The sequence below is a fragment of the Corythoichthys intestinalis genome, chromosome 5 (genome assembly GCF_030265065.1).
Source record: "Corythoichthys intestinalis isolate RoL2023-P3 chromosome 5, ASM3026506v1, whole genome shotgun sequence".
Classification (NCBI taxonomy): Eukaryota; Metazoa; Chordata; class Actinopteri; order Syngnathiformes; family Syngnathidae; genus Corythoichthys; species Corythoichthys intestinalis.
In genome coordinates this window covers 60,561,499-60,589,227 of record NC_080399.1, presented here as the reverse complement: position 1 = coordinate 60,589,227, position 27,729 = coordinate 60,561,499, and the positions used below count along the sequence as shown (strand labels likewise).

At 39.1% G+C, this 27,729-nt stretch overlaps 1 protein-coding gene across 2 annotated transcripts; it reads left to right on the top strand.

The window, feature by feature from the left end:
* The first annotated feature begins 898 nt into the window (after positions 1–898).
* meak7 (MTOR associated protein, eak-7 homolog) lies at positions 899–27,213 on the top strand. 2 transcript variants are annotated; one of them, XM_057836925.1, is made up of 9 exons: positions 899–1,496; positions 7,754–7,950; positions 10,082–10,336; positions 10,403–10,547; positions 12,982–13,193; positions 15,648–15,834; positions 18,134–18,252; positions 22,386–22,565; positions 26,447–27,213. In XM_057836925.1, the coding sequence occupies exons 2-9, from the start codon at positions 7,798–7,800 to the stop codon at positions 26,564–26,566; spliced, it is 1,371 nt and encodes a 456-aa protein (XP_057692908.1). In that variant the 5' UTR covers positions 899–1,496; positions 7,754–7,797; the 3' UTR covers positions 26,567–27,213. The 2 variants fall into 2 exon arrangements, with proteins under 2 accessions (XP_057692908.1, XP_057692909.1); XM_057836926.1 differs by lacking the exon at positions 899–1,496 and adding an exon at positions 1,503–2,712.
* Positions 27,214–27,729: the final 516 nt, after the last annotated feature.

The window sequence follows — 27,729 nt, the reverse complement described above, 5'->3', positions numbered from 1 at the left end:
TTTTTTTTTTTTTGCTGTTTCAGAAAACATGCATTTGAACCAATCAGAGCTAACTATCGCTGCTGATCACATGTCAGTATGTCAGCCAACTGAATGGATAAATGAGTCCAGGCATTTTGTTTTGCTGTGTGCATTCGCACATTGACGTGACTCATCAACGTCAGACTCAGAAAACTGCAGCAGCTGGGGAAACCTCCATGCCGTCCGTGGAATAAAGTAAATAATAAATATCGGTGGCAATGGATTATGCTACACAAGCACTTTATTATGCTTCTTTTTAACACTTGTGTATGTAAATCTGATGTTGTTAGTGGAGATGAAATGCATGTGTGGCAGCTTAGCATTTTTTTTTTTTTTTTTTACATCGCGTTTTGACAGTTGCCGTCATATTTTCAGAATCAAAGCACCGTGTACCGGAACAGCATTCCGGCCTCGAATCTTATAACGGAAGTGCGTTCTGACCCTGAATCTTAAACCGGAACTGCGTTCTGGCTCATTTTCACCCCTGGGCATGTGCGTTAAATGCGTCTATTTTAACGTGATTAATTTTAAAAAATTAATTACCGCCCGTTAACACGATAATTTTGACAGCCCTATTTTTAAAATTCGATTCAGTTTGTGAATTGTGGAAGTTGCGTTTGTGGCTCAGCAGGCACATTTACTTATTTTGCTTTTATTTTTAGACAAACAGGTGGATAGTCAAAATATGAATGATATGCGCACACACTTGCCACGTTTACATGCTGACTTTTATTCATACCGATTCAAATCATTCCGAATGGAAATTTCAGATCAGCTGTTTACATGTCACTTCATCTATTCCGATCCAGCGTTTACATGTGACTGCCTTTATTCCGAAAGGACGTTTGACAACTGCCGTCTGACATGCGCAGATTAATCAAAACAAAGCGTCACGTTGCAAAACATGGAGATCGATCGTCGGAGTGCTGCTGTTTTAACTTTAACCCACTTGTTGTGTTTGTGGGGTCGTATCCGCTTCTGCTGTTTTGCTCTTTTGCCTTGTAGTAGCCGGTTTTCCACCGGTTTCTAATCTGGTCAACGCTCCGGTCTATTCCGGCTTCGTGTAACCTCTCGTGAACTTTTTTAAATAGTTCACTGTTCCTCGTTTTACGCCCGTCTAAGCAAGCAATTATATTCAATTCTTTTAAAGTTTGAATTAAATACAATCTTTCCGCCGGACTTAGGTGCGCTGTGCTTGGAAGCCATGTTGCGAGTGACGATACTTACGTCACAAAGTGACGTCACCACCACGTCAGCAACTGAGAAACTTCAGTTAACACGCTTTGGAAGGTTTATCCCCTCCATCCGCAAGGTGGCAGTGGTGTTATGTCCGTTGATGACTTTTGTCACAAGTGCCCCATCCAGTATGGCGGCGATGTGAAACTCCTTATGCTACGTTTAGGTGTCTGTGAGCACTCCGCTCAGTTGAGTCGATGTTGAGTACAGGACGAGAAGCCAGCTGAATTTGCCTGAAGGTTGGTGTACATTCATAGTGCGTCTTCATCTACTTCGACTGCAACCTTCCTCTTTCTTGGCTGCGGCATACTTTCGCTTTCGATTGTGGTCACCTTCCTCGAACAGCTCGACTGTCCTTGAGGCTGACAGTTGGCTTTCCTGCATACAAAGGCTAGATGCTGCGCCACATGCCAAAAAAAGAACATAACCATTGTTTTGAAGTCGTTTGAATATCCACACCACTGAGCATTTCTTGACTAATAGGGAAGGACGTGGTCGGTTGTCACAATACATTACCCTTACTATCAGCACGTTTTAGAAGAGTCATTCAGGGAAACTTGAGTTTCCTATTTCTTCAACTCTTGTTCCCCCCCCCCTTGGTTTATGTATTATCATCCAAAGACATCTTGACACCTTGTGACAATCATCCCAATTGACCTTTTACAAAAGCTTCGCCCTCTTAGTTACAGTTGCTAAGCCCAGAGGCGGGGCACACGGAAAGGCAAGCAAGGCAGGTGCCAAAATTTACTCCCCAGAAACAACTAGAATGGCGTACCGCAAGCAAGACGTCACTTTTGCTCATTAATATTCATGACGTTAGCAATTGTAGCTTGGCGCGTCAACCTCCCGTTTGTCCCCAATAGTAAATGAGTGGAAGTAGTGTACGAACGAGATGTTTACTGAGCTAAACCCATAAGCGGATTTTAAGGGGGGGGGGGGGGGGGCAGCCACCACCCCCGGTGGCCGAAAAGTGCCATTGCATGAAATTGACTTTCCCATATAGACCCTACCCACCGACGTCACAAAAACACGTGATCGCTGTATTGTTCCGCCCCTTTGTCAGTCATTTTGTGTCTGTATTATTAATGGTCTCAATTGATCGAGCAATTTATAATGCATTTCATGGAAGACCCGGTGCTTTCGGATGCCGTAAACTCACTTGATGCGTTGCATAAAAGGCGTTATGTGGAAAAGCTTCAGTTTATCCATTCGCCAGATCCATATTTGATGCCTAAATCGATGTTTTTCGACCCGCTGTCTCCGCCGTATTTGCCTGACATCTGCTAGCTACCCTGATATGTACAACTATCTTGTCCACACAAAATCAGCCTATTCTCACGAAAGTTTGAAAAACTTTTAAGAGCTTGGAGGCTTATAAATACTTCGTTGCTGGTTGGGTGAAACAGGTCCTCGTCCACGAAAATTCGGCAGGAATCTTATCTTGTGCTTGGAAAGGTGAGTTACGAAATTTTCAATTCAAAATCTTTTGTTCTTGCTAACATCAACTGTCAAGTCGAATGTATTTCATGTCATTTGTCAATGGAGCTAGGGCTTTTAATGTTTATATGGTTTAGCGATAGCACTCTCATTACATACATACGTGTATGTTGTCGGCGATTAGCCTAGCAATGATCTCAATTGTGGTTGTCAGCCCCAAACCCTCTAAATATATATTAAATGCATCTTACCAGATATAAAATGACTACTACATAATCTGTGGTAATTGTTTGGAGCCCAGTTTTCTCGTCGAATTGCAGCAGTCCATCTCGCTCTCCTCTCCGGGTCTCTCGGAATACGGTAGAACAAAAAGTCTCTCCGTCTATCTTTTCTGTTATTGTAGTCAACCGCCACACACGCCTTCACCATTTTGATTATTAATGTTAACAAGCAGAAAAACACGCCATAATAGGAGGAATTTACGTAGCGGTAATGCGTCAACACGATGAGGTGACGGACAATATGGCGTGGTTGTGACGTCATGTGAGTAGGGTCTATACATATATACACTCACCGGCCATTTTATTAGGTACACCTGTCCTACTGCTCGTTAACACTTAATCAGCCAATCACATGGCAGCAACTCAGTGCATTTAGGCATGTAGACATGGTTTAAGACAATCTCCTGCAGTTCAAACCGAGGGTAAGAAAGGTGATTTGAGTGACTTTGAACGTGGCATGGTTGTTGGTGCCAGAAGGGCTGGTCTGAGTATTTCAGAAACTGCTGATCTACTTTGATTTTCACGCACAACCATCTCTAGGGTTTACAGAGAACGGTCCGAAAAAGAAAAAATATCCAGTGAGCGGCAGTTCTGTGGGCGGAAATGCCTTGTTGATGCCACAGGTCAGAGGAGAATGGCGAGACTGGGTCGAGCTGATAGAAAGGCAACCGTGACTCAAATAACCACCCGTTACAACCAAGGTAGGCAGAAGAGCATCTCTGAACGCACAGTACGTAGAACTTTGAGGCAGATGGGCTACAGCAGCAGAAGACCATGCCGGGTGCCACTCCTTTCAGCTAAGAACAGGAAACTGAGGCTACAATTTGCACAAGCTCATGAAATTGGACAATAGAAGATTGGAAAAACGTTGCCTGGTCTGATGAGTCTCGATTTCTGCTGCGACATTCAGATGGTAGGGTCAGAATTTGGCGTCAACAACATGAAAGCATTAATCCATCCTGCCTTATATCAACGGTTCAGGCTGGTGGTGGTGGTGTAATGGTGTAGGGAATATTTTCTTGGCACTCTTTTGGCCCCTTGGTACCAATTGAGCATCGTTGGAACGCCACAGCCTACTTGAGTATTGTTGCTGACCATGTCAATCCCTTTATGACCACAATGTACCCAACTTCTGATGGCTACTTTGAGCAGGATAATGCACCATGTCATAAAGCTGGAATCATCTCAGACTGGTTTCTTGAACATGACAATGAGTTCACTGAACTCAAATGGCCTCCACAGTCACCAGATCTCAATCCAATAGAGCATCTTTGGGATGTGGTGGAACGGGAGATTCGCATCATGGATGTGCAGCCGACAAATCTGCACCAACTGTGTGATGCCATCATGTCAATATTACTGGTGCACCATAATTATTGGACCGATAATTATCGGTCCGATAATAGGAATTATGACGTCATCTCAATAAATCCAATAACATTATTAATAGGACCGATAATACTGTATGTACTGTGCTGCGCTACACACCAGTATGGGAAATCAGTTGACCATTTGCAGGGCATTGCTGCCACCTGCTGGTCAAAATAATTCGCTGCATCTATTTTTTGTTTTGCTCACAAACTCATTCACTTACACAGTGCGGTGTCTAGCGGTATCTTAAGCCGCTGAAAAGATGACAATCACTTTGATGGTGTTTTAAAGATTGATATTATTATAAGGTAAGCCATTAATCCTTTTTGCTCTAACATATTTTTGTTATGAGTGATGAACCTTACTTACTATATAATGTTTGCATTTTAAAGTGTTAGTTATAAGTTAGTAAGTTATTGAGAGGCCTTTTGGTTATTGATAGGCTTGCTGTCCTAACTTGTCTCCCAGGTTAAGAAAGTTGTTCCATGGACCAAGACCACAGCTGTCTCCTCTCCTGTAGGACCAAATATTTTTTCTGATGATAAAGCACAATACCTGTTGGGTTTATGTTGTAGTTCAGTGCTCATTAGTCAGAAAACACATCTTCAATTATTTTGACTAATTGATTGTGATTGACTCAAATTATATTTATTTGAAAAAATAAATATTGGCACTTTATTTGAAGTCAAGACTGTTCTTGTCTTTGTTTTGTTCATAATAATGTTCATGTCATTACGAAAAATCTGGTGAGGTCAAAGGCAAAAATCTGTGTTGACTGTGTTAACTAGTTGTTGTTGTTTTTTTTTTTTTTAACCTCCAGGTGTTCAAAAACTGGTGAATATACATTCAAAAAATTATATATTTATTATCGGTTATCGATATCGGTTTCAAAAAATGGATATCGTGCACCCCTAGTCAATATGGACCAAATTGTCTGAGGAATGCTTCCAGCACCGTGTTGAATCTATGCCACGAAGAATTGAGGCAGTTCTGAAGGCAAAAGGGGGTCCAACCCGTTACTAGCATGGTGTACCTAATAAAGTGACCGGTGAGTGTATATATAAGTTGTAGAGCAATAAAACTGCAACAAAAATGAATGAAATGAACAAAAAAATCTATTTTTATAATGGGTCCAAATTATTTTTCGAACAGATAATGTGACTAGCACCTTACACGGTCATTTTCTTTGTATATACTTAAAAAAAAAAAAAATTAGGGGTGGGGAATTTTATTTTTCAAATGATTTTTTTCTTTGATTGAAAATGTTTTTTTTTATTGAAGTAACGTTTTTGGGGATTGAAATGATTTAGACACAAATGTCCTACCTATAATATGGGTCAAACACAAAAAGGATTGCTTCAATCAAATAAAACTTTTTCAATGAAAAATTAAGTGTTCAAATGCAAATTTTTGAATCTCGAATATTTTTTCCCATTCAAAAAGGTTCGCTATGATTGAAATTTTTCTTTTTTTGATCGAAGTGATTTTTCTTTTTGAAAATATATATTTTTATGAAGCAACTTATTTTTTTGATTGAATAATAAAGACAAAAACGTCCCAGCCAAAATGTGGCCTAAACACAAATCAACATTACTTCAATCCAAAAAGTTGCATCAAAAAAAAAAAAAAAAAAATTTCAATCAAAGAAAAAAAAAAGTCAAACTCCACCTATGGCTAAACCTACCAATGTCTGTCCAAAAATGATGTCCCTGGTACCAAACGTCACTGATAAAGATGTGGAAGAACATACAAAAGTTCAGTTAAAGAGATGGAAGGAGTGTTGAAGGCTGAAAAAGGCAGGAAAAAGCATTGTGCATTGCCTTACGCCACTGACAATGACATTCTCCTGTTTCAATAAGCTATCCTTTACCACCATATGCCCTGTCTTTCTTATAGACCGTATTGGCCCGAATATAAGACGGCCCTGATTATAAGATGACCCTCTCTTCTTCAAGACTCAAGATTGAAAAACGACTTTTTGAACAACAAATTAATTTTTATACATAAAATAATTACACTACATCAGAAACAAATGATTATAACAATACATTTGAGAGAAAAAGCATCTTATTTTGCCTCATTCAAGTCTTAATTTCTGAACATTTAAATATGTAAACCAAAGTGCAATCACATTCGTAAATGAATGGCTTCTGTTTTTTTGAAATGTAAATAAACCAATCTATTGTGATAAAACAACAAAATTGCAATAACTGCATTAACCATCAAAGTGAAGTCTAACTGTAACTGTAGTCTTGAAACAAATCTGAGTAAGGAAAAACATTGCAATAAAATAATGCAAACTGGTTAAACTTGAGAGTAGCTGTCATTAGTCAGAACATCGCTTCAATGATATCTGGCGCCATCTCGCGTCGTGAATGGGTATAATGTCTAGACCTGGAATATAAGACGACCCCCACTTTTTCAGTCTTATTTCGATGCAAAAAACACCGTCTTATATTCGGGCCAATACGGTATTATATCCTCTGGTTGTCTCACGTCTCTAACCGTTCTTGGGGGCAATTTACATTGCTATTTTTGTGTAGCAATCGCAAATGCTACTCAGTGACAGCCAACAAACACTTTTTTTTTTTTTTTATTAATAAAGAAATCTTAATTTTACAATTTATTTACTCTTTAAAATTAATTATGAATTATTAATAATAATTCATAATTAATATTATTATTAATTGAAATTAGTCGCGCCTCGAGGGTTGTGGAACATTTTGGAAGATGTTTGTGTACTTGTGAGAAGGGACCATATTTTATTTCCGCCTGATCATTAAAAAAAAAAAAAATAAGAAAAGGCAAAGGGCATTAATCGTGAAATAATAATAATAAAAATAATAATTTAATACATGCGTATTATTCGGCCTTTCGTTTTTTGGGTTTTTCGGCCAAAAGCAATATTCGTTTTTGGCCAAGAATTTTGCTTTCGGTGTTACCTTCAGTCGCCCGCTGAGGTCACACCACTGGATTCATAGATCGTGGTGACAAAAGTGGATGAGTCAGTATTTACAGATTAATCAAAAATGGATTGATAATTATTGAAAATGAATGGCATTTTCATTTTTCTTCACAAAATTCATTCAGTTTGTTCGTGAGAAATATTGTAGCTCTTGTCCTATTACAGACATGTTAAAAAGCGCTTTACATTGCAATTCACATTCAAACCAAACATTAATACGCCGGTGTACCTTCTTAGTTCCTTTGGTGAGCTTCTCGAATGCTGCATATCTGGTCGGAGGCGCTAATATAAACTGTCGCAGAAGCACAAAGTTTCAAATAAATTTTCTTTCTTGCTCCTCTCGAGTGATCATTCTAGAATGCGGAAGCCCAACAAGGATCGAGAAGTTTCCAAATAACAAAATGAGATTGACCCAAAATTATTTCTGTTTTTTAATTTGCAGAGTGCAAGCATAATGCCACTGATGTGACCCACTGCCAGCATACCATGGGTAACGCAGAGAGTGCGGTTGTGCAGAAGCGACTGTCTCGCTTCCGTCCTGAAGATCGGCCGGTGATTGAAGGAGTGTTTGACCGCCTGAGGGGCAGTCTTGGGGGCCAAAAGATAACAGGAAACACTCTCACCTTTGAGATGCTGCAGGTAGTACTATACATACGAACTGTGGTGGGTAGAGTAGCCAAAACTTTTACTCAAGTCAGAGTAGCGTTACTTCAAAATAATATTACTCAAGTAAATATAGTCATCCAAAAAAAGTGTCTTTCATATCATGATGTTTTTTTTTTTTGTATATCTAACCACATTTTACATGTAAATCACCTAAATTGTTGCAAGCACTACTAAAACACTACATTACATTTTTATAACAAGGGTAAAACCAAATTGAAACAAGAGCAACATTTGAATCATTCATTAGGCCTAAACTCAGGGGTCCTGCGGGTCCTTGAAGAAATCTTCAAATGTGTTAAATAACAAATACGGATAACCAAAGTCTTAAATTTTCTTAAACTTAATGGAAAATCAGTAGGTATTACATTTCCAGACGATGTGTTTAATGCCAGGGAAATCACTGTAGTCTGCCGTAAAACTCCTAATGCTCTGTATTATATTATAAATGGCTGTGCACTAAATACAAGAGTTTGGGATTAATATATGTAGGCGACTTGAGTTGTCGGCATGACACCATTTCCTGGTTAATCGAGGTTGTAGAGGTGAGGTTTGGGGCGCCATTTGTAAACCGGCACAAGCCGAAGAATAGGGCAACATTTTGTCTTATTTAGTTAGCACAGTGTTTAAAATGTGTTTTGAAAATTTTAGAGTCACTCTTTTTTGCACATTTACAACAATATTTAACAACTTAAATATTTATTACTAAATAGTAAATGTTACACTTAAAGGTTGAAAACTACTAAATAATTAAAGAATAAATAGTTCATTTAAATCTAAATGTTAAATCTTAAATCTAAATATTAACTATAAATCCTTAATCTTAAATATAAATCGTAAATCTAAATTTTAAATATATACATTAAACATTAATTCCAAATCTTAAATATAAATCTTGAATGTTAAATCTAAATAATATATTTATATCTAAATCTTATACCTTCATCCTCAATATTGAAACGGGTGAAACTAAATATTTAGCTAATATGCAAATTCAAATGACTGGGGACTGGAAATAGCAAAATAAAAGCTGCCTGAGCTCATACTGTTGTGAGTTGGGGAAAAAAAAAAAAAAAAACACACAATGGTGGCAGTCATGGATCCTTGTGAAAATAACAATATCAAATAAATGTTTGGAGATACTGTATTTAAAGGGTATTTTGTGTTTTTTGTGTTACTTTCACGTAAGTACCTAGACCTGAAGCCAGTATTGATTGATCCGAGTACAGATATGTGTACGCCGCCCTCTAGTGCTTTGCTTCGAGGATTCGTTTAATTAGTGACATAATAATGGTTTGTTTTGAAAGTGTTGCATTTAGTCTTATTGATTTGGGTGGATACACTGCCCTCTAATGGCAACAGTCAATATGCTCTAACTTGTCTAACATGGTTGAATCCAGCTGCTTCCTGTTAAGACCAATATAAGGTGTGTTTTTGTTTGAGCTAATATGTATGTGCATTTGTAATTTAGATGTATATTTAGCAGTTTTTTTTTGTGGGAATATGTGTTGTAACGATTTGTTAAGAGCACCGTAAAAACAAAACAAAAAAAATGAACGTGCAAATCTGCATAGTTTGAAGACACACTCAGGAATTTTATAAACGTGTAATCTTAGCAAGCCAAAATTAATATTATTGCAAGCATTTATTATGCAACCTATTATATTTTTGTAATCTGATTAGTCAATTATTCAAACTAATTAATTGATTAATCGAATACCTGAATAATCTATAGCTGCAACCCTAATTAAGTTATTCTTTACTCTGTTCTTTGTTTTTTACATTATGCACAACTCTTTTTGTGTTTCTTACAATAATCTTATTGGAACATGTATTTGTCACATGTTTTGATGCATTTTATGCTTTATAAAAGATGTCTAAATTTTGTGAGATTAGGGCATTCACTTGGAAAACGTGTCTCTATTTATGGAATTTTCAGTTTCCAAAACTACTTCCAGAACCAATTGATTTTATAAGTATAGGTACCACTGTAAATATGATGCCGTACTAGCCACTTCTGTAAGTAAATTGTCTTATTGCAGCAAAAAAAATAAAAATAAATGCTGTATTCTTTCGCATGCAATTGCTGATTGTTCTTTGTTCCCAGTCGTCCATGTGCATGCTCGCACCAGACTCCATGGTAAGGAGATCATACCGGTGCATGTGTAGTATTGCCTGTGAGGCAACAACGGCAGCCGGCAAAGTCGGTGCATCTGCCGCGTCAGGAGTGCATCGAGAGCAATTGGTCATCTTCCTTGCAGACACCTTGCGGGGTACTGCTGAAGAACGAGCTCCTCTTGTCATGTTTATGTGCCAAAATGAACCTTGTGACAAGGGTGTCACCAATGAGAAAGTAACAGAGGTGAGTGTAGGTCAGTAGAAATCATTATTGTTGTTTCCGTCCTACATATGTGTCTTCCCTCAATAGTTCTTACAGGACCTGATCACTGCTGTAGTTCAGATCCTTGCCCATAAAAAACTCCTTCAGGGGTGGAAACCAGAGAAAATGGGTGATGTCTCACAGGGTGTCAAACTTTTAGCAGAGCAGATGTGTTCAGAACTAAAAACCACAGGTAAACATTTTGCTATTGTTTGATTGTGATTCTAAAGACACCATGGTGTTTAAATGTTACTGACTACTTTTTTGATAGAACATTATTATTTTGCATTTTTTATTAGAAATGTATATGTATTTGAGGTTATTCCTATTATTTGGCTAGGTTCATACCACAGTTCTTAATAGATATCCGATTTTTCTGTGTTTTTCCAACTCGAGTGAGGCATTTACTTGACGGTCTGAACAGGACAGGTCGCGTTAAAGTAGACCACTTCAAATCCGATCACGGTCAATTTCGTATGTGGTTAAAATCCGATCTGGGCCACATTTTTCCAGAATGTGGCTGCGGTCTAAACTGTCAAGTTTCCCAAATCGGAATTCATGCAGCAATTACATCAGCAAGGAAATGTTACTACTTACCATTGAGCGCTAAGCCAGTGAGCGATTATGCTAATCAGTGGTGTCCGTTTGTACTGTATTTTGTTTTGGAGAAGCATATTAGTAGAGGTGTGCAAAATTTCCGATTCTTAGATTATTCGCGATTCGGCCGTGGAAGATTCGAGAACGATTCACAAACATCCAAATTCCGATTATTGAAATATGCCAAGTAAAGCGGAAGTACAACACACTCAGCGCGCCGCGCGGACTTCGGGACAGAACGGAGCGGGAGTAGCTAAACATTATGCTTCTCATTAACCGGCCCCTCGGGTAATGCCAACGCTCAACTCACGGCTCTAGCTCAACTCATGCCACGAGATAAAAAAACACAACAACATACCTGACTGGTGCCGAAAAGCTGCTACAAGTACAGCTAAGCTACATAATGTTACGGTAGATATCATTTATATAGGACTAGATGGATTATAGACTCGGTAGCGGTAAGAGCACATCTGCAAAAAGCTAGATGCGGGCGTTAGTAAACGGCCGCCATCTTAAAGCAGTAAACCTCCCTGCAATGCTGTTGTAGCGAACCTTCCAAGCAAACCTAATTAACTTTTTATCTAAAATACTCCTAAATCGGTAAAATATTGACTTGAATCTATCTTTAAAATAGTTTTAAAACTTTCACATGTCAAAAGTAGACAAAACAGAAATTATGGAATAACGGGAGCAATTTTAACAACTTTAACGGTTGATTCACAACATTAAATTAATTGAATGTAGTTTAAAGCTGCTGATACAGAATGGGGACTGGAGTTTTTTTATTTAATGTTATTTTTGTATATTTGTTTACTGCTATATGTTAACTTGATACTGAAATAGTAGTTTGGTTTAGCCTGAGTATTTTTGAACAATTTTGGAACTAATGTACAAAAATTTAAATAAATAAATAAATAAATTAAAAAAAATTTAAAAAAAAGGAGGGGGGTGCATCAATAATCGTTTTATAATCGAATCGGAGCCTCTGAATCGTAATCGTAATCGAATCGTTAGGTGCCCAAAGATTCCCAGCTCTACATATTAGCACTTGAGTTATTGTTAGATGATAAAGTTGTCTCATTTCTTTGTTAAAGAAACCACACACATAAATTAATTCATATAACAGATTTCAACACAAACTCCCATTCAAACTGAATTGTCATACAAGAGAGTTTACTTTGAAATTCAATTTGGATTGTATATATCAACAAGTGTTTGATAAAGAAAACAGAATCATTACAGTCTTACCCTCCCTTATTTAGGTTTAGTTTAGTTTAGTTTAGTTTAGTTTGTTTAAAGATAATAAATGAGTCATTGACACGATTTATATCAGCGCTTTGCCCACATGAAAAAAATGTCAATCAGCAGCACTTTTTTTTGTTTTTGTTTTCAATTTTAAATGAACAGGACTTTTGATTTGTGAACTGAGAAATTATTTTTATGTTTTATACTCAGGACTTTTATTAAAAACTTTAACAGTTGTATATACCGTATTTTCTGGTATACGGAAGACTTCAATTTTTCAAGACTAAAAGACTTCAATTTTCTCAAAAGCAGACAGTGTGCCTTATAATCCGATGCGCTTTACATATGGATCAATATTGGTTCTTCATTGCATGAGATTCCTTTAGCGCAACTCCATCTAGTGGATGCATAACACAAACCCAACCACCCAACAATCCATTAATGAACAATCCTAATGAACAATTTTAAGGTGTAAATTAAAAAAAAAAAGTGGGAGTTAAAATTGACTGAGACCGGGAGTGATGGTGGGACGTTTTTGTGACTGCGCCCCCTGTCAACTATGGCACAATTTCTGGCATTCGTTTCGTTATGTTTTAGTCTCCCTAGACACATTTTTAGCTCGTTTTCTTCATGAAAATATTGTTCTTCGACAATTTTTTTCCGTCATTGTTGACATAAACAATAGTTAGCTACAGTTTTTTTTTTTTTTTTTTTTAGAGTGCTGTGGAAACCTAGTTGAGAAGTTGAGTTGATAGTGATTAAAATACCTTTCATTTTCTTGAAAGAACAGGGAGACTATGATGTTGCCTCCTTAGAAGACTGGATCTTTCGAGTACCCCAAATATCTTTGTACATGGAGATGTTGGTAGCTGAGGGACTAAATGTATGGCCAAATGTGCGGCCAGTCCTCCCTCTGTTGCCTCCTTGTCAGGAGACATCTTGGAAAGATCTACACTCTCTCTTGGATATTCCCACCCTCATGTTTCTTGCTCCGCAGGTTAGTGTCTGACTGAAACATGTTAACTTATGTATTTTATGCTCTTGAGTCTATGTCACACTTGAGTTACCCATCCATCAATTGATCATTCATAGATTCATCTTCCGAGTCGGTTGTCCTCATGAGGGTCGCGGGGTTTGCTGAAGTCTATCTCAGCTAACTATGAGCAGTAGGAAGGATACACATTGAAGTGGTTGCCAGTCAACATCAGGGCACAAGGAGACAAACAACCATACCCGCACACACTCTCATACAATGGTATGAAAAAGTATCTAAACCTTTTGGAATTTCTCACATTTCTGCATAAAATCACCATCAAATGTGATCTGATCTTTGTCCAAATCCGACAGATGAAAAAAGTGCTTTAACTAAAACCACTCAAACATTTATAGGTTTTCATATTTTAATGAGGATAGTATGCAAACAATGGCAGAAGGGGGAAAAAAATAGTAGTCAACGATCACATTTAATATTTTGTGCCCCCCGTCCCCCTTTGGCAGTAGTAACTTCAACCAGACACTTCCTGTAGCTGCAGATCAGTCCGGCACATTGATCAGGACTAATCTTGGCCCATTCTTCTCTACAAAACTGCTGTAGTTCAGTCAGATTCCTGGGATGTCTGGCATGAATCGCTGTCTTTAGGTCATGCCACAGCATCTCAATGGGGTTCAAGTCTGGACTTTGACTTGGCCACTCCAGAACGTGTATTTTGTTCTTCTGAAACCATTCTGAAGATGATTTACTTCTGTGTTTGGGATCATTGTCTTCTTGCAGCATCCATCCTCTTTTTAGCTTCAACTGTCTGACAGAGGGCCTCTGGTTTTCCTTCAAAACATCCTGATAAACTTTTAAATTCATTCTTCCATTAATGATTGCAAGTTGTCCAGACCCTGAGGTAGCAAAACAGCCCCAAATCATGATGCTTCCTCCACCATGCTTCACGGTCGGGATGAGATGTTAATGTTGTTGAGCTGTTCCATTTTTCCTCCACACATGACATTGTGTGTCACTTCCAAACAATTCAACTTTGGTTTCATCAGTCCACAAAATATTTTGCCAAAAAAGCTGGGGAGTGTCCAACTGCCTTTTTGCGAACATTAAATAAGCAACAATGGTTTTTTTAGACAGCAGTGCCTTTCTCCGTGGAGTCCTTCCAGAAACACCATTCTTGGCCATAGTTTTAAATAGTTGATGTGCGCACAGAGATATTGAACTGTGCCAGTGATTTCTGTAAGTCTTTAGCAGACACTATAGGGTTATTATTATTATATATTTTTTTTAACCTCTCTGAGTATTCTGCACTGGCGTCATCTTTGGTGACCGGCCACTCCTTGGGAGAGTAGTAACAGTGCCAAACTCTCCATTTGTAGACAACTTCCCTGATGGTCGATTGATGAAAATCCAGACTTTTAGAGATGGTTTCGTATCCTTTCCCAGCTTTATACAAATCAACAATCCTTGATCGCAGGTCTTCAGACAGCTCTTTTGACCGAGCCATGATGCAACTCAGACAATGCTTCTCATCAAGACAATTCTTACCAGGTGTGTGTTTTATGGTGGGCAGGGTAGCATTAAACCACTAATCAGTGATAAGGCACACACCTGACTTAAAATGTTTGGTAGAAATTGCCTTAGGTCTCCTTAGGCAGAAGGTTCACTTATTTATTTTTCCCGCTACTGTCATTGTTTGCATGCTATCCTCATTAAAATATGAAAACCTATAAATGTTTGGGTGGTTTTAGTTTAAGCAGACACTGTTTTTACATCTGTGTGATTTGGACAAAGATCAGATCACATTTGCTGGGTATTTTATGCAGGAATGTCAGAAATTCCAAAAGGTTCAGATACTTTTTCATACCACTGTAATTTCGTAACTTAAGAATTCTGTAAGTAGAAACACGTGTTCCATGTAAAGCACTAACGAAAATTTTTACAGCACAGACGTAGGACAAATGATTGACACCACTTTTAGCCATTTTTTAATGAAAATGGGCTGGCTGACTTCAGATTGACGTATAAGAGAATATCTGATAGCAGTACAAATGAATTTTTTTTTCAGCACAAATGAATGACATAATTTTTCAAAAAATGTGCGTCTGATGGGGGGTCAATTCACAGAGATGCGACAAAGGTAAAGCTACTCTTGGCGCACAAACACTGACAAGCACTCTGCAATAGCTAAGCAGACACACCGGTGCTGGGGACTAAATGGCAGATGAGGCACAGGCGTCGTAAAGTCGAAACGTCGTAGGTTGAGACATCGTAAACGGAGGACTCCCTGTATTCTTAAGCAGAACTCTCAGGTGATAACTCTTGCTTTAACTAACATCGGAGGGTAGAGGTTAGGGTACAGCCATTCATAATCATTATTTACAAAATCAACATTTTTTGTCAGCCAATTATTTGAAGAAGGATAATAATGATGCAACTTTTTCATTTGATTTAAAATTTCAGTTGCCGGACAGATATAGTGCACCCTGGAGACTTGTGTTTTCCACGCTGCTGCATGGTGAGAGCTTCACAAGGATGCTGGCAGGCCTGACAAAATGTGGGCCGACCTTGCTGCTCATTAAAGACACAAAGGGACATATTTTTGGGGGCTTTGCCTCCTACAGCTGGGAAGTCAAGCCTCAGTTTCAAGGTGAGCAGGGGAGCTGTGCGTCGACCAATTTCATACTATTATTTACTGAAGTAGGAACGACATTGGCATCAGTTACAATGAGATATACAGTAAGTCTGAAAGGGGCCTGTCTGCTTCTAGATGAAATTCATTTAAAGAAAACATTAAAAAAGAAAACAAACAAACAAACAAAAAAACTGGACTATTTCCAGCTGTGGTAGTGCAAATTCAGAAATTTGAACTCCTGCCATCATCCATAAATCGTTCGTTCACTCAATCACTGTCACTGAAAGAATTTGACAGCTTTGGATTGACCAAGTTTTACAAAGGGGCGGGGCTTTGCGATAGGGCCATTGACTTATTGAAGTGTATTGAAATATTTATGCCATTCAATGAAAAATTGAAATGTACAGTGGGGCAAATAAGTATTTAGTCAACCACTCAAGTGCAAGTTCTCCCAATTGAAAATATTAGAAAGGCCTGTAATTGTCAACATGGGTAAACCTCAACCATGAGAGACAGAATGTGGGAAAAAAAACAGAAAATCACATTGTTTGATTTTTAAAGAACTTATTTGCAAATCATGGTGGAAAATAAGTCTTTGCTCAATACCAATAGTTCGTCTCAATACTTTGTTATGTACCCTTTGTTGGCAATAACGGAGGCCAAACGTTTTCTGTAACTCTTCAAAAGCTTTTCACACACTGTTGCTGGTATTTTGGCCCATTCCTCCATGCACATCTCCTCTAGAGCAGTGATGTTTTGGGGCTGTCGTTGGGCAACACGGACTTTCAACTCCCTCCACAGATTTTCTATGGGGTTAAGATCTGGAGACTGGCTAGGCCACTCCAGGACCTTGAAATGCTTCTTATGAAGCCAATCCTTTGTTGCCCTGGCTGTGTGTTTGGGATCATTGTCATGCTGAAAGACCCAGCCACGTCTCATCTTCAATGCCCTTGCTGATGGAAGGAGATTTTCACTCAAAATCTCTTGATACATGGCCCCATTAATTCTTTCCTTTACACAGATCAGTCGTCCTGGTCCCTTTGCAGAAAAACAGCTCCAAAGCATGATGTTTCCACCCCCATGCTTCACAGTGGGTATGGTGTTCTTCGGATGCAATTCAGTATTCTTTCTCCTCCAATCACGAGAAGCCGTGTTTCTACCAAAAAGTTGTATTTTGGCTTCATCTGACCATAACACATTCTCCCAGTCCTCCTCTGGATCATCCAAATGCTCTCTAGCGAACCGCAGACGGGCCTGCACGTGTACTGGCTTTAGCAAGGGGGACACATCTGGCAGTGCAGGATTTGAGTCCCTGGTAGCGCATTGTGTTACTGATAGTAGCCTTTGTTACTGTGGTCCCAGCTCTCTGTAGGTCATTCACTAGGTCCCCCCGTGTGGCTCTGGGATTTTTGCTCACAGTTCTTGTTATCATTTTGACGCCACGGGGTGAGATCTTGCATGGAGCCCCAGATCGAGGGAGATTATCAGTGGTCTTGTATGTCTTCCATTTTCTAATAATTGCTCCCACAATGGATTTCTTTACATCAAGCGTTTTCCCAACCTGGTGCAGGTCTACAATTTTGTCTCTGGTGTCCTTCAACAGCTCTTTGGTCATGGCCATAGTGGAGTTTGGAGTGTGACTGACTGAGTTTGTGGACAGGTGTCTTTTATACCGATAATGAGTTAAAACAGGTGGCATTAATACAGGTAACGAGTGGAGCCTCGTTAGACCTTGTTATAAGTTAGACTTCTTTGACAGCCAGAAATCTTGCTTGTTTGTAGGTGACCAAATACTTATTTTCCACTCTAATTTGGAAATAAATTATTTAAAACTCAAACAATGTGATTTTCTGTTTTTTTTCCACATTCTGTTTCTCATGGTTGAGGTTTACCCATTTTGACAATTACAGGCCTCTCTAATCTTTTCAAGTAGGAGAACTTGCAAAATTTGTGGTTGACTAAATACTTATTTGCCCTACTGTAAATCAGTGCTCCTTTCAGACAATTATACAAATAGAACTATGAAACAAAAGTAACCAAGTGAACACAAAATGTGTTTTTTAAAATTGTGATTTAATTGTAATGGGAAAAAAATTCAAAGCTACAGTACGTGGCTCTGTATAAGTCAGTAATATAACAGAACATTTTCTTTCCTAAACCATTTGTGGTCAACATCAAATCACGAAACAGCCCAGTGCACAAGTGAGGAAAGACTGGTTTATAATGAGAATGTAACTGAATTTATTGTGAGTTCATGATTTGCCTGTCATATTTTATTTGTGCTTTGTCTGTGTGTGTGTTGGACCTTGTGCAGGCGATTCCAGATGTTTCCTGTTTTCAGTGTTCCCCAGACTGAGAGTTTATTCAGCTACAGGTTACAACCAACACTTCATGTACCTTAACCAGAATCAGCAGACCATGCCCAACGGACTGGTGAGTTAAGAATTGACAATGCTTACTGAAACTTGGACTCTGTGATAGCAGTACATAGCATATAGTTTCCTTTAGTTTATTAGATCTATCGATATTCCATTTAGTAGATTTACATGACACTTTGAAAGTGCCCAGAGTGACGTTTTTAAAGCACTTGAGCAAATGTTTTCATTAACCACTAAAGCCCTGAGCCTATTTGGGCTGTTTTTTAGGAGTCTACTTTTTGTTTTGCCTCTCTGTGTCACTTAAGAACTATTTAACATGCCCTTGCTGCTTGTTATTGTTTTTTTCCCCTAGCATAACTTCATCTGTAACTACTTCATTACCATATAAGCCTAAAAGAATAGGCAGAAATCATCAGATTCGAATTGAAAAATCTGCTATTTATTGAAATAAAAATTACAAAATTTCTCAACAAAGGGTTTTGGAACTTGAAATCGAGAAAATGGTGGGCAAGCATGAAAATATCACAATGTATAATTGAAATAATGTAATATTATGTACAAATACAGTAAAAACATAACTAGGTGCTTTTGTTTTAGCTCAAACTCTTCAAAAGAAAAATTTTAGCTGCGACTTCAAAAACAAAAAATAAAATTGTAAAATAACAAAGGTTTATAAGTGTCAGATTGTTCAAATATAACATTACGAGACAATTGAAATGTAAACTAACTATAAAAACTAAATAAAAATATTTCAAACTATGTACAAGGGACCATAGTTTTGACCCCTCTTATCCTTTCATTTTCTAATCAAAATTGATTGATGATTTTCAAAATATCAATTTAATTTTTCTCATTAAAAAAATACATAAATGGAGTATTTCAGAGAGAAAAAAAATAATGCTCATGTCCGATGTCGATATCGTTGTCCACTTGACACACACCACATGATTGCCTGTCTTTATTTATAATGCTTTGTCGCCCCCTAGTAGCGCTTAAGTGTAACTAGTTTGTCAGGGTCCAGATCATTCTACAGACGTTATCATATGACTACTCGAGCTCATAGCAAACACAGGGTGCTACAAGGCAATCTAACTTCGGCAGGCATTGCTCGCTATTTCATCTAGCTGTTTGTGCCTTGAAAAGCATTGCATTTAAGTTACTGTATGTTCTTTTGTTTCATATACATAAGCATAGTGTTGCATTTTGTGGTGTGTATATTTTGTTTTGTTTCACACGGAATTACATTACATTGCTGCAAGCGGTAATTATCTATGATGCATGTTTTCTGCAATATGAAGTGAAAAAAGCTTCAAAAAACCTTTTGTAAAATGAATTTTTCTTGAACCGAAGCTTTCACATCTCGAGGTACTACTGCACAGCCCTATCATTAACCCTTTAACACCTGAGCCTATTTTGTCCAAATTTGCATGCCTTTGATGTTGCCTTTCAAAGAAAAAAAATGTTCACAATGGCCTGGTTGGTTTCCTTTTTTCAGGACACCATGTCCAAACTGTTGTTTTTTTCACTGACCAATTATAATCAACATTTTGGACCCTAAAAGAAAAAACAAAAACAAAAAAATCCAGATTTTTTGCTCAAAATTTGGAATATTGATGTCCTGTTGACAACCAAACATGCTCGACGAAATGTTTTGAAGCTTGATAGTATTTACTCAACTTGTTAGGATAAACATTCAACAGAAAGAAATGAGAATGAATACTATTATATTTGATAATTCAAAAGAACCAGCACGTATGGTCATCAGCGTTTTTGTTCTTTCTTCATTCTATTGTCAAAACAGGTTATATACAGTAGACCAACAGTATAAAATAGTAAAAATATTAAATATATATATGTATATCATCTAACACAAAAGTGTTTGGAGGATAGCTCTTTGTGAGGTTAGGTATTGCACCCATCTCCTTATCACGGATTATACATACAATTAATTTTCTTTCTTTAAAAAATTTTTTTTTTTTTTTTTTTTAATAATAGTGTCCTGTTCAGCTGTTTGACACCGAGAATGGAAGTCTGAGTGTCCAGTTGATCTGAACAGTTTTAATGTTTTGACATTGGCGTATGACATACTCCCATTGTGACATTCAACATATCTCGTTTATTAAGAAAAAAGTGGCCAACAGAAAGGGGTTATTGGGGAACAGAAGACAAGAGGGAGAGAATGACAGAACAGTTGTCTGAACAGTTTTAACGTTTCACATTGAGAGTATGAAATACTCCCATTGTGATCATTCAACATACTTCGTTTATTATGACAAAGCAGTGAACAGGAAGGGGTTATGGGGTAACAAAAAAAAAAAGAAACACAAGAAACGAAAGAAAAGGAAGACAAACAACAACAAGAAATACATTGAACTCCTACACTAACCAGGAATATGTTGGTGTTATCGTCAGCTAAACGTATTTCTGGTTGACACCATGTGGGGTGCCTGTTAACCTGGGAAAGAGAGGGGGGTGGGGGAGGCTAGAAGTTAAGTGATTGGGAGGGGTGTAGTGTACTCAAATCAGCCTAGATCTAGAACCCAGTCATCGTTTGAATCCCTTGTGAGTGTGAGCCCACCGGCAACCCACCCTACGCAGCCCCATCGCCAATCCCGGCACTGAGGACCTCCACCCAAGCACGCCCATTCACATCCAGCCATGCGCAAATCTCACCGAACATGCGATAGCCACGCAGACGCCAAGCTGACCTGGGGGGCAGGGGGGACGCACCACCAACCCCTACAGCCCACCCGGCCCACGAGCCGTAGCTAGCACGGCACATCGCGTGACCCCCAATGGCCCACCAAGCCCAGGGTAGGGCCCCCCCCGCAGGAGCAGGCGATATCCAGCCAATACACCGTCGTCCAGTCAGCGACCCGCGCCAGAGCGCAGGGCGGATACGCAGGCAAACAAGACAGGGAAAGGCGGAAGCAGGAGAACGCTGAGGAGCCGCCGCAGGGCAACACGAGATCAGAGCCATGACTTCCCCCCACTTCCACGGCCGGCAGCTCAGGCAGAGGGGAGGCCACGCCCCAGGAGCCACGCCATAGAGAAAAAGTGTGGGCACCCCTACCATCCTATTACTGTGGCTGCCAGGTCCCCGACTGGCAGCCATTACTCAGCACCGTGATGGGATTGTGTGGGGAGGGTAGTGCAGTGTATGCATTCAAATAGCTCCGGATTGACTGCGGACCTTCTCCATCGTGCCGGAGCCCGCCGGATGGTTTAAGCTATTTTTAATTTTTGCCGGAGACACAGTCGTCAAGGAGCCAGGCCTGGAGTCAACAGCCCAGTTGGTCATTCACGGTTTAACCAGCGTACAAGAACCCTCCATCCTGGAGGTGGAAAGTCACAAAGTAATTTATGATGCAGCAGATCATCATTATAAGGACAGCCTTAAAGAGGAAGCTGTATAGTGTCCTATTATCCAATGATATCAAACACACGACGTGCTGACAACAGTGTTTTTTATTAACACACGGCGCGAACGACACTATTTCTCTCTCTCTCTCTGTCTCTCTCTCTCTCTGCCGCGTCACATGAACAAAACAACATCACCATTCAGGGTGCCTCGGAAAACATACAATCAGAATATTACACATGGAGCGCCATAGCATTGGCTTAAATGCTTAAGTTATTAAGTGCAATTTAATTTCTTCAAAAAGACATTTTATTCAGTGTTTCTGTGCGGTATTAATATTGTTGTATTTTACTTAAAATAGGCATGGTCTATTGTTTTTAGTTGTGATTTCTTAAAAGTATTTTTGAATTTAAGAGAACATTTATCGCGTTTAAATGGGTGTACTTGATCCATTAATACTGTATATACTGTATTCCCACTGTGTTATTGTAAATCGGTTTGAATTAATTTTTTTTTAAAAATTAGGGGTGGGGCGCAATAATATTGTATATCGCAATAATTTATGAGATAAATTATCCCACACTAAAATTAGTTATCGCGACAGGCCTACTGTAAAGGCAACATCAAAGACATGCAAAATCAGACAAAACGGACCTTAAAAGATAAACTTTACTATTTTCAAAGATTTCAAGTAAAGGGTCAACAAATGCAAAGAAAGTTCAAGTCCTTGCTTGACATTTAAATCAAGCAAAATTCATTGTAAAAATCAAATGATATCGTGTATTTAAAATGTGTTTTGGCCATTTTTTTCCTGTTTTCTTTATCAGGGGATGGGCGGTCAGCACAGCTACTTCGGGCTGTGGTTAGATAGTGACTTTGGACATGGTCACAGCCGTGCGCGGCCAAAGTGCACAACCTTTGGAAGCCCTCAACTGTCAGGGGACGAGAACTTTATTTTGGACTCCGTGGAAGTGTGGGCAGTGGGAAAGACGTATGAGCCGGAGGAGGTAGGAGCTTCATTATCTCAATAAAAATAGTATCAAATACAACATCAAACTGCTTTGTTAAAGAATCAATTTATGATTTATAAACAGAATTTTTCTTAGAATTGTATATTAATGAGGGGAAATGTTCCCTCTAAGTTGCGCTCGTGCGCAATTCTCAGCATTTTCAGCGCACAAAATAAAATTCAGCAGAAACGTATTGTAATGTCACTAGGACTACTGTCGGCGCCGCAAAGATGTGGCAACCCGAAACTCCTATTGGTGCGTTCAATACAGAAACAATACGCCCCCATCGGTGGGTTACTACACCAGGATCGTATATAGTTGTGATGTGCATGGCCTGGGTGGATGCGGAGTAGTGTTGTTTTCATCAACAATAACGATAACAAAATATTTTGTCAATAAATTTTTTTTTTTTGACGATGACGTTACGATGACGCACTGAAAACGTGTCTTGGGAGACTAAAACATTACGAAATGGCTGCCAGTTGTTGTCTGAGGACACGAGAACGAGATGAACATTCGCCTGATTCCATCATATATTCACAATGTGTGATTAACCCTCTGCCTAAGCAGACTTTAAGAGCAATTGAAACCAATTTTTACCAAAAATTTTAAGTCAGGTGTGTGCCCCATCACAGATTAGTGGTTTAAAGCTGCTCTGCTCACTATAAAACACACAGCTGGTAAGAATTGTGTTGATGAGAAGCTTTGTCTGATGTCCATCATGGCTCGGTCAAAATATGTGTCTGAAGACCTGCGATCAAGGATTGTTGATTTGTATAAAGCTGGGAAAGGATACAAAACCATCTCTAAAAGTCTGGATGTTCATCAATCGACAGCCAGAGAATTTGTCTACAAATGGAGAGATTTGGGCAGTGTTGCTTCTCTCCCAAGGAGTGGCCGTCCACCAAAGATGATGCCAAGAGTTCAGCGCAGAATACTCATACCCCTTTCCCACTGGCCAAAAAACCCGTGTCAACCCACTAACAATCGGCTTTTGGTGGCAGTGGGAAAGGTGCAGCAACCCGCCTCGACCCGTGTCAATCAACCCGCCAAGCGACCCACGTTAAAATCACCTCAGCTCTGATCGTCATGCAGTGTGAAAGCAAAACCCCGGGTCAACAGTCAACACTCTAATGTACGTGGTGACGTCGGCTCTTACATGATGCGTCATAACAACATGCCAGTCGCCTCCCATTTAACACGCCCCACAACCGTAGTTACGTCGATGCTAACAACAAAGCTAATAGAAGAAGAAGAATTCGCGTCGCCTACATTGCCTCAGCACAAGCAGAGTGTTGATCCTTTGTCGCATTTCGACCATTTTGAGGGCAGTAAAAAGCATGAAAACAGAGAACACAAACGGAAAGGAGGCTTCCATAATGCTCTGCATTGTTTACTTCCTTGAACTGAATGAATTCGGTCGCACTTGTCGACGTTGATCTTAGCGGGGTGACGTCACGTAACCTTACGCACGGCTGAGGAGGGGTGGGGGATTAGACGGGTGAAAAAAATAATTAAAAAGACACGGCTTTTTTGTCAATGGGAAAGGTGCCAAATGCCAATTGCTAGTGGGTTGCATCGGCTTGGAAAAACCGCGCGTTGACTCACTAGTTTCAGTGGGAAAGGGGCATCAGAGAGGTTAAAAGAACCCAAGAGTGTCTGCTAAAGATTTACAGAAATCACTGGCACAGTCCAATATCTCTGTGCACACATCAACTATATGTACAACTATGGCCAAGAATGGTGTTCATGGGAGGACTCCACAGTCTAAAAAAAACAACTTTTTGTCCGTTTAATGTTCGCAAAAAAGCACTTGGACAAGTTTTGGCAAAATATTTTGTGGACTGAAGAAACCCAAGTTGAATTGTTTGGGAGTAACACACAACGTCATGTGTGGAGGGAAAATGGAACAGGTCACCAACATCAACACCTAATATCCACCGTGGAGCATGGTGGAGGGAGCATCATGATTTGGGGCTGTTTTGCTACCTCAGGCCTGGACAACTTGCATCAATTGAATGAATTCAAACAGGATGTTTTGCAGGAGAACCTGAGGCCGTCTGTCAGACAGTTGAAGCTAAAATAAGGATGGATGCTGCAACAAGACAATGATACAAAACACAGAAGTAAATAAACTTCAGAATACTTTCAGAAGAACAAAGTACACATTCTGGGGTGGCCAAGTCAAAGTCCAGACACGAACCCCATTAAAATGCTGTGGCATGACCTAAAGACAGCGATTCATGCCAGACAGGACTCAGGACTGAACTACAGCAGTTTTGTAGAGAAAAATGGGCCAAAATTAGTCCTGATCGATGTGCCAGACTGATCTGCACCTACAGGAAGCGTCTGGTTGAAGTTACTGCTGCCAAAGGGAGGTGGCCCACAAAATATTGAAATGAAATGAAATTTATTGTCATCATCATCGGTATCATTGACAATCATTGAATATTACAAAATGTGATATGATTTGCCCGAAGGAACCGAAGAAGAAGACAAAGGTGGACAGGAGGAACCATATGCTTATCAGTTTCCCGTCCCCCATACAACTAAAGACGCACATTCAGACATGGGACATACATCAGATGGCCACAAAACTGTACAATAACACAATCAACAATCTGGGTTTAGTAACTCAGCGTCCAGTCATGCAGCTCGATTAATTTCAGGGCGTGCAAGGTTATGGCTTTGTCATGTCCCTGACATTTTTGCATCTGTTTGCTGTGGGAACATTTTTTTGTGGCTACGTGTGTGGCAAAAGTGATTATGTGTTATCACAGATGGTGTGAGTAGCGACTCAAAATGCTTTTCTTATAAGTCTCTTAAAGGGATACATTGCTAAGTTGTACATGGTGACAACAATTGGCGCACACAAAGATCACTGTAACAGTTTCATCAGACATGAATGTATGAGGAAAATCAAACAACATGTTGTACATATTTTATCCCAAGATTAATGTCTCCACAACGAAAAACATTCTTATTATTTGTTTTATACAGTATCTTTTCCATATACTCAGTAAACTAGACATTTGAATCAGGAGCTCGGTAGACATAGCAGATAATTATGTTTTTACAATTGGGGATAAGGAGCCCAATTGTAATACATTCCAGGAGATTGTCAATCATAATTGAAACACCCTCTCCCCCCTTAGAGGCCCGATTCATTTGTGTCATGTTATATCCGTGCAAATTAAAGTCAGAGTCCTTGTTATCTTTAGTAGATAATCCTTAATGTGTTCAAGATTCATGTAGAGACTCCTGCCGTTGATGGCATCATTAATTTTCAAGTGAGGTCAGCTGGTCAAGACTCGTAATAGCTTTAATCTTCATATCTTGCGTCTTGACAATATTAGATATGATGGTTCACTCACTTTCCCCCCCCCTTCTGTCATTGTTTGCATACTATTCTCATTAAAATATGAAAACGTGGAAATGTTTGGGTGGTTTCAGTTAAAACAGACACTGTTTTTTCATCTGTGTGATTTTGACAAAGATCAGATCACAATTGATGGTGATTTTATGCAGAAATGTGAGAATTCCAAAACGTTCAAATACTTTTCCATACCACTGTCACTCTGCCAGGGGTGTCTGTGTTCAACTCACTCAATTGACACCACGCCAAGAATGATCTTAATACTGCTAGTGTTAAAACAACGCACAAATCAACACAGATCATCTCAAAATATTAAATGAATAAATAAATAAATAAATAACAACGTATGTAAATATTCTTGAATAATATTGTTATAATAATAATGAAATTGATAAATGGTTTAGAAAAGAAAAAGTGTAGTAATGTCTCGGATTATAATCTGTTGTACTGTTTCAATTTGCAACCTGTAAAAGTAATTCAATGCACTTTTTTCCTGTTTCAGGATGAGGAAGGTCACGCTAAGAAGAGTGTTTTGGACATGGATCCGGAGGTTCAGGCCATTATGGAGATGACAGGGAAAAAACTGCACAGTCAGGGCCTCAGGGAGCCAGATGAGGACTAAAAACACTAATCTACCCATTTTATGGTAGATCTGTTGCTGATTTGAAGTGATCTTTAACAAATATTACTGTAATTGTGCTGTACACCTGGAAAGCAAAAACTAATAGAAGTTGGCTTGTATGTAATAGGTGGATGAAATACCGCCCACGTAATGGATTACATACAGTTGGCATGTACATTTAAATACCGTTTTGACAATGTATAAGGATTCGAGTATCCACAGTAACATTTCCTTTTGAATTCTAGGCAGACAAAGTCTTGTCAAATTCTATATTCCACTGGAAATAAGTCAATAGGTTGGAAATAGGTTGGTGAAGCTTGTTATCTTAAATCACCAGGATAGAGCAGTGTTTTTCAACCCGTGTGCTGCGGTAAACCATCAACCTTTATTACAATTTAATTATTAGGTGAAATGATGATTTTCTATGGCACACCAGAAACCACGCCATGGCGCAGTAGTGTCCTGCCGCACAGCAGTAGTGCCTCGCGGCACACTCTGCAGCACAGTGGTTAAAAAGACTGGAATAGAGAAATCACAATTTGTATAATCTGTACAGCATAACCAGGGTTGAAAGTGGTGGGAATTTCTTGCCGGAACTCCCTGATATAAAGGTCTCCATGGAGCCAGAATTTTTTTAAACTAGCGAAATGCAAAGAAAACTTTGCTTTGTTGCAGTTATACGGGTAAGACACACAAGAAAACAACAGGTTTGACACATGCATTAGGCTACTGCATGTAACAAGGCACCCTGTACATGTAAAACTCATTTAAAATTCATTCAAAATAACAGTTAACAAAAACACCAGCAACCCCAACCTCCATCTCCTAATTTTTATTTTCCCTCATTTCCTCAAGTTCAACTCCAGGTAGTCCCCAGGTTACGAACGAGTTCCGTTCTTACGCTGGCGACGTATACCGAATTTCCGCGTAAATTGCAATTACCCTTTAAGTGCTCCAAATAACTATCCAAAAAGTCCAATGGTATCGTATTTTGTGTAATGACGGAAGATACACTGCCCTCTGGTGGCAGTGTTTGGCCTGGCTGGGCTCTCTCCTTATGACTGAGGAGTAGACACTCGTCATAAAGGACAGCTGCGTTCCGTTTTGGCGCACATAATTCTGTAAGTTGTTTCAGCTAATATATGTTTGTGCTTGATTTGTAA

Bases quoted from the DNA above. Each gene is read 5' to 3' on its own strand.
- meak7 (XM_057836925.1), top strand. From the start codon at position 7,798: ATGGGTAACGCAGAGAGTGCGGTTGTGCAGAAGCGACTGTCTCGCTTC. The intron at 7,951-10,081 runs GTAGTACTATAC...CTTTGTTCCCAG, and splicing joins TCACCTTTGAGATGCTGCAG to TCGTCCATGTGCATGCTCGC. The intron at 10,548-12,981 runs GTAAACATTTTG...TTTTCTTGAAAG, and splicing joins TTCAGAACTAAAAACCACAG to AACAGGGAGACTATGATGTT.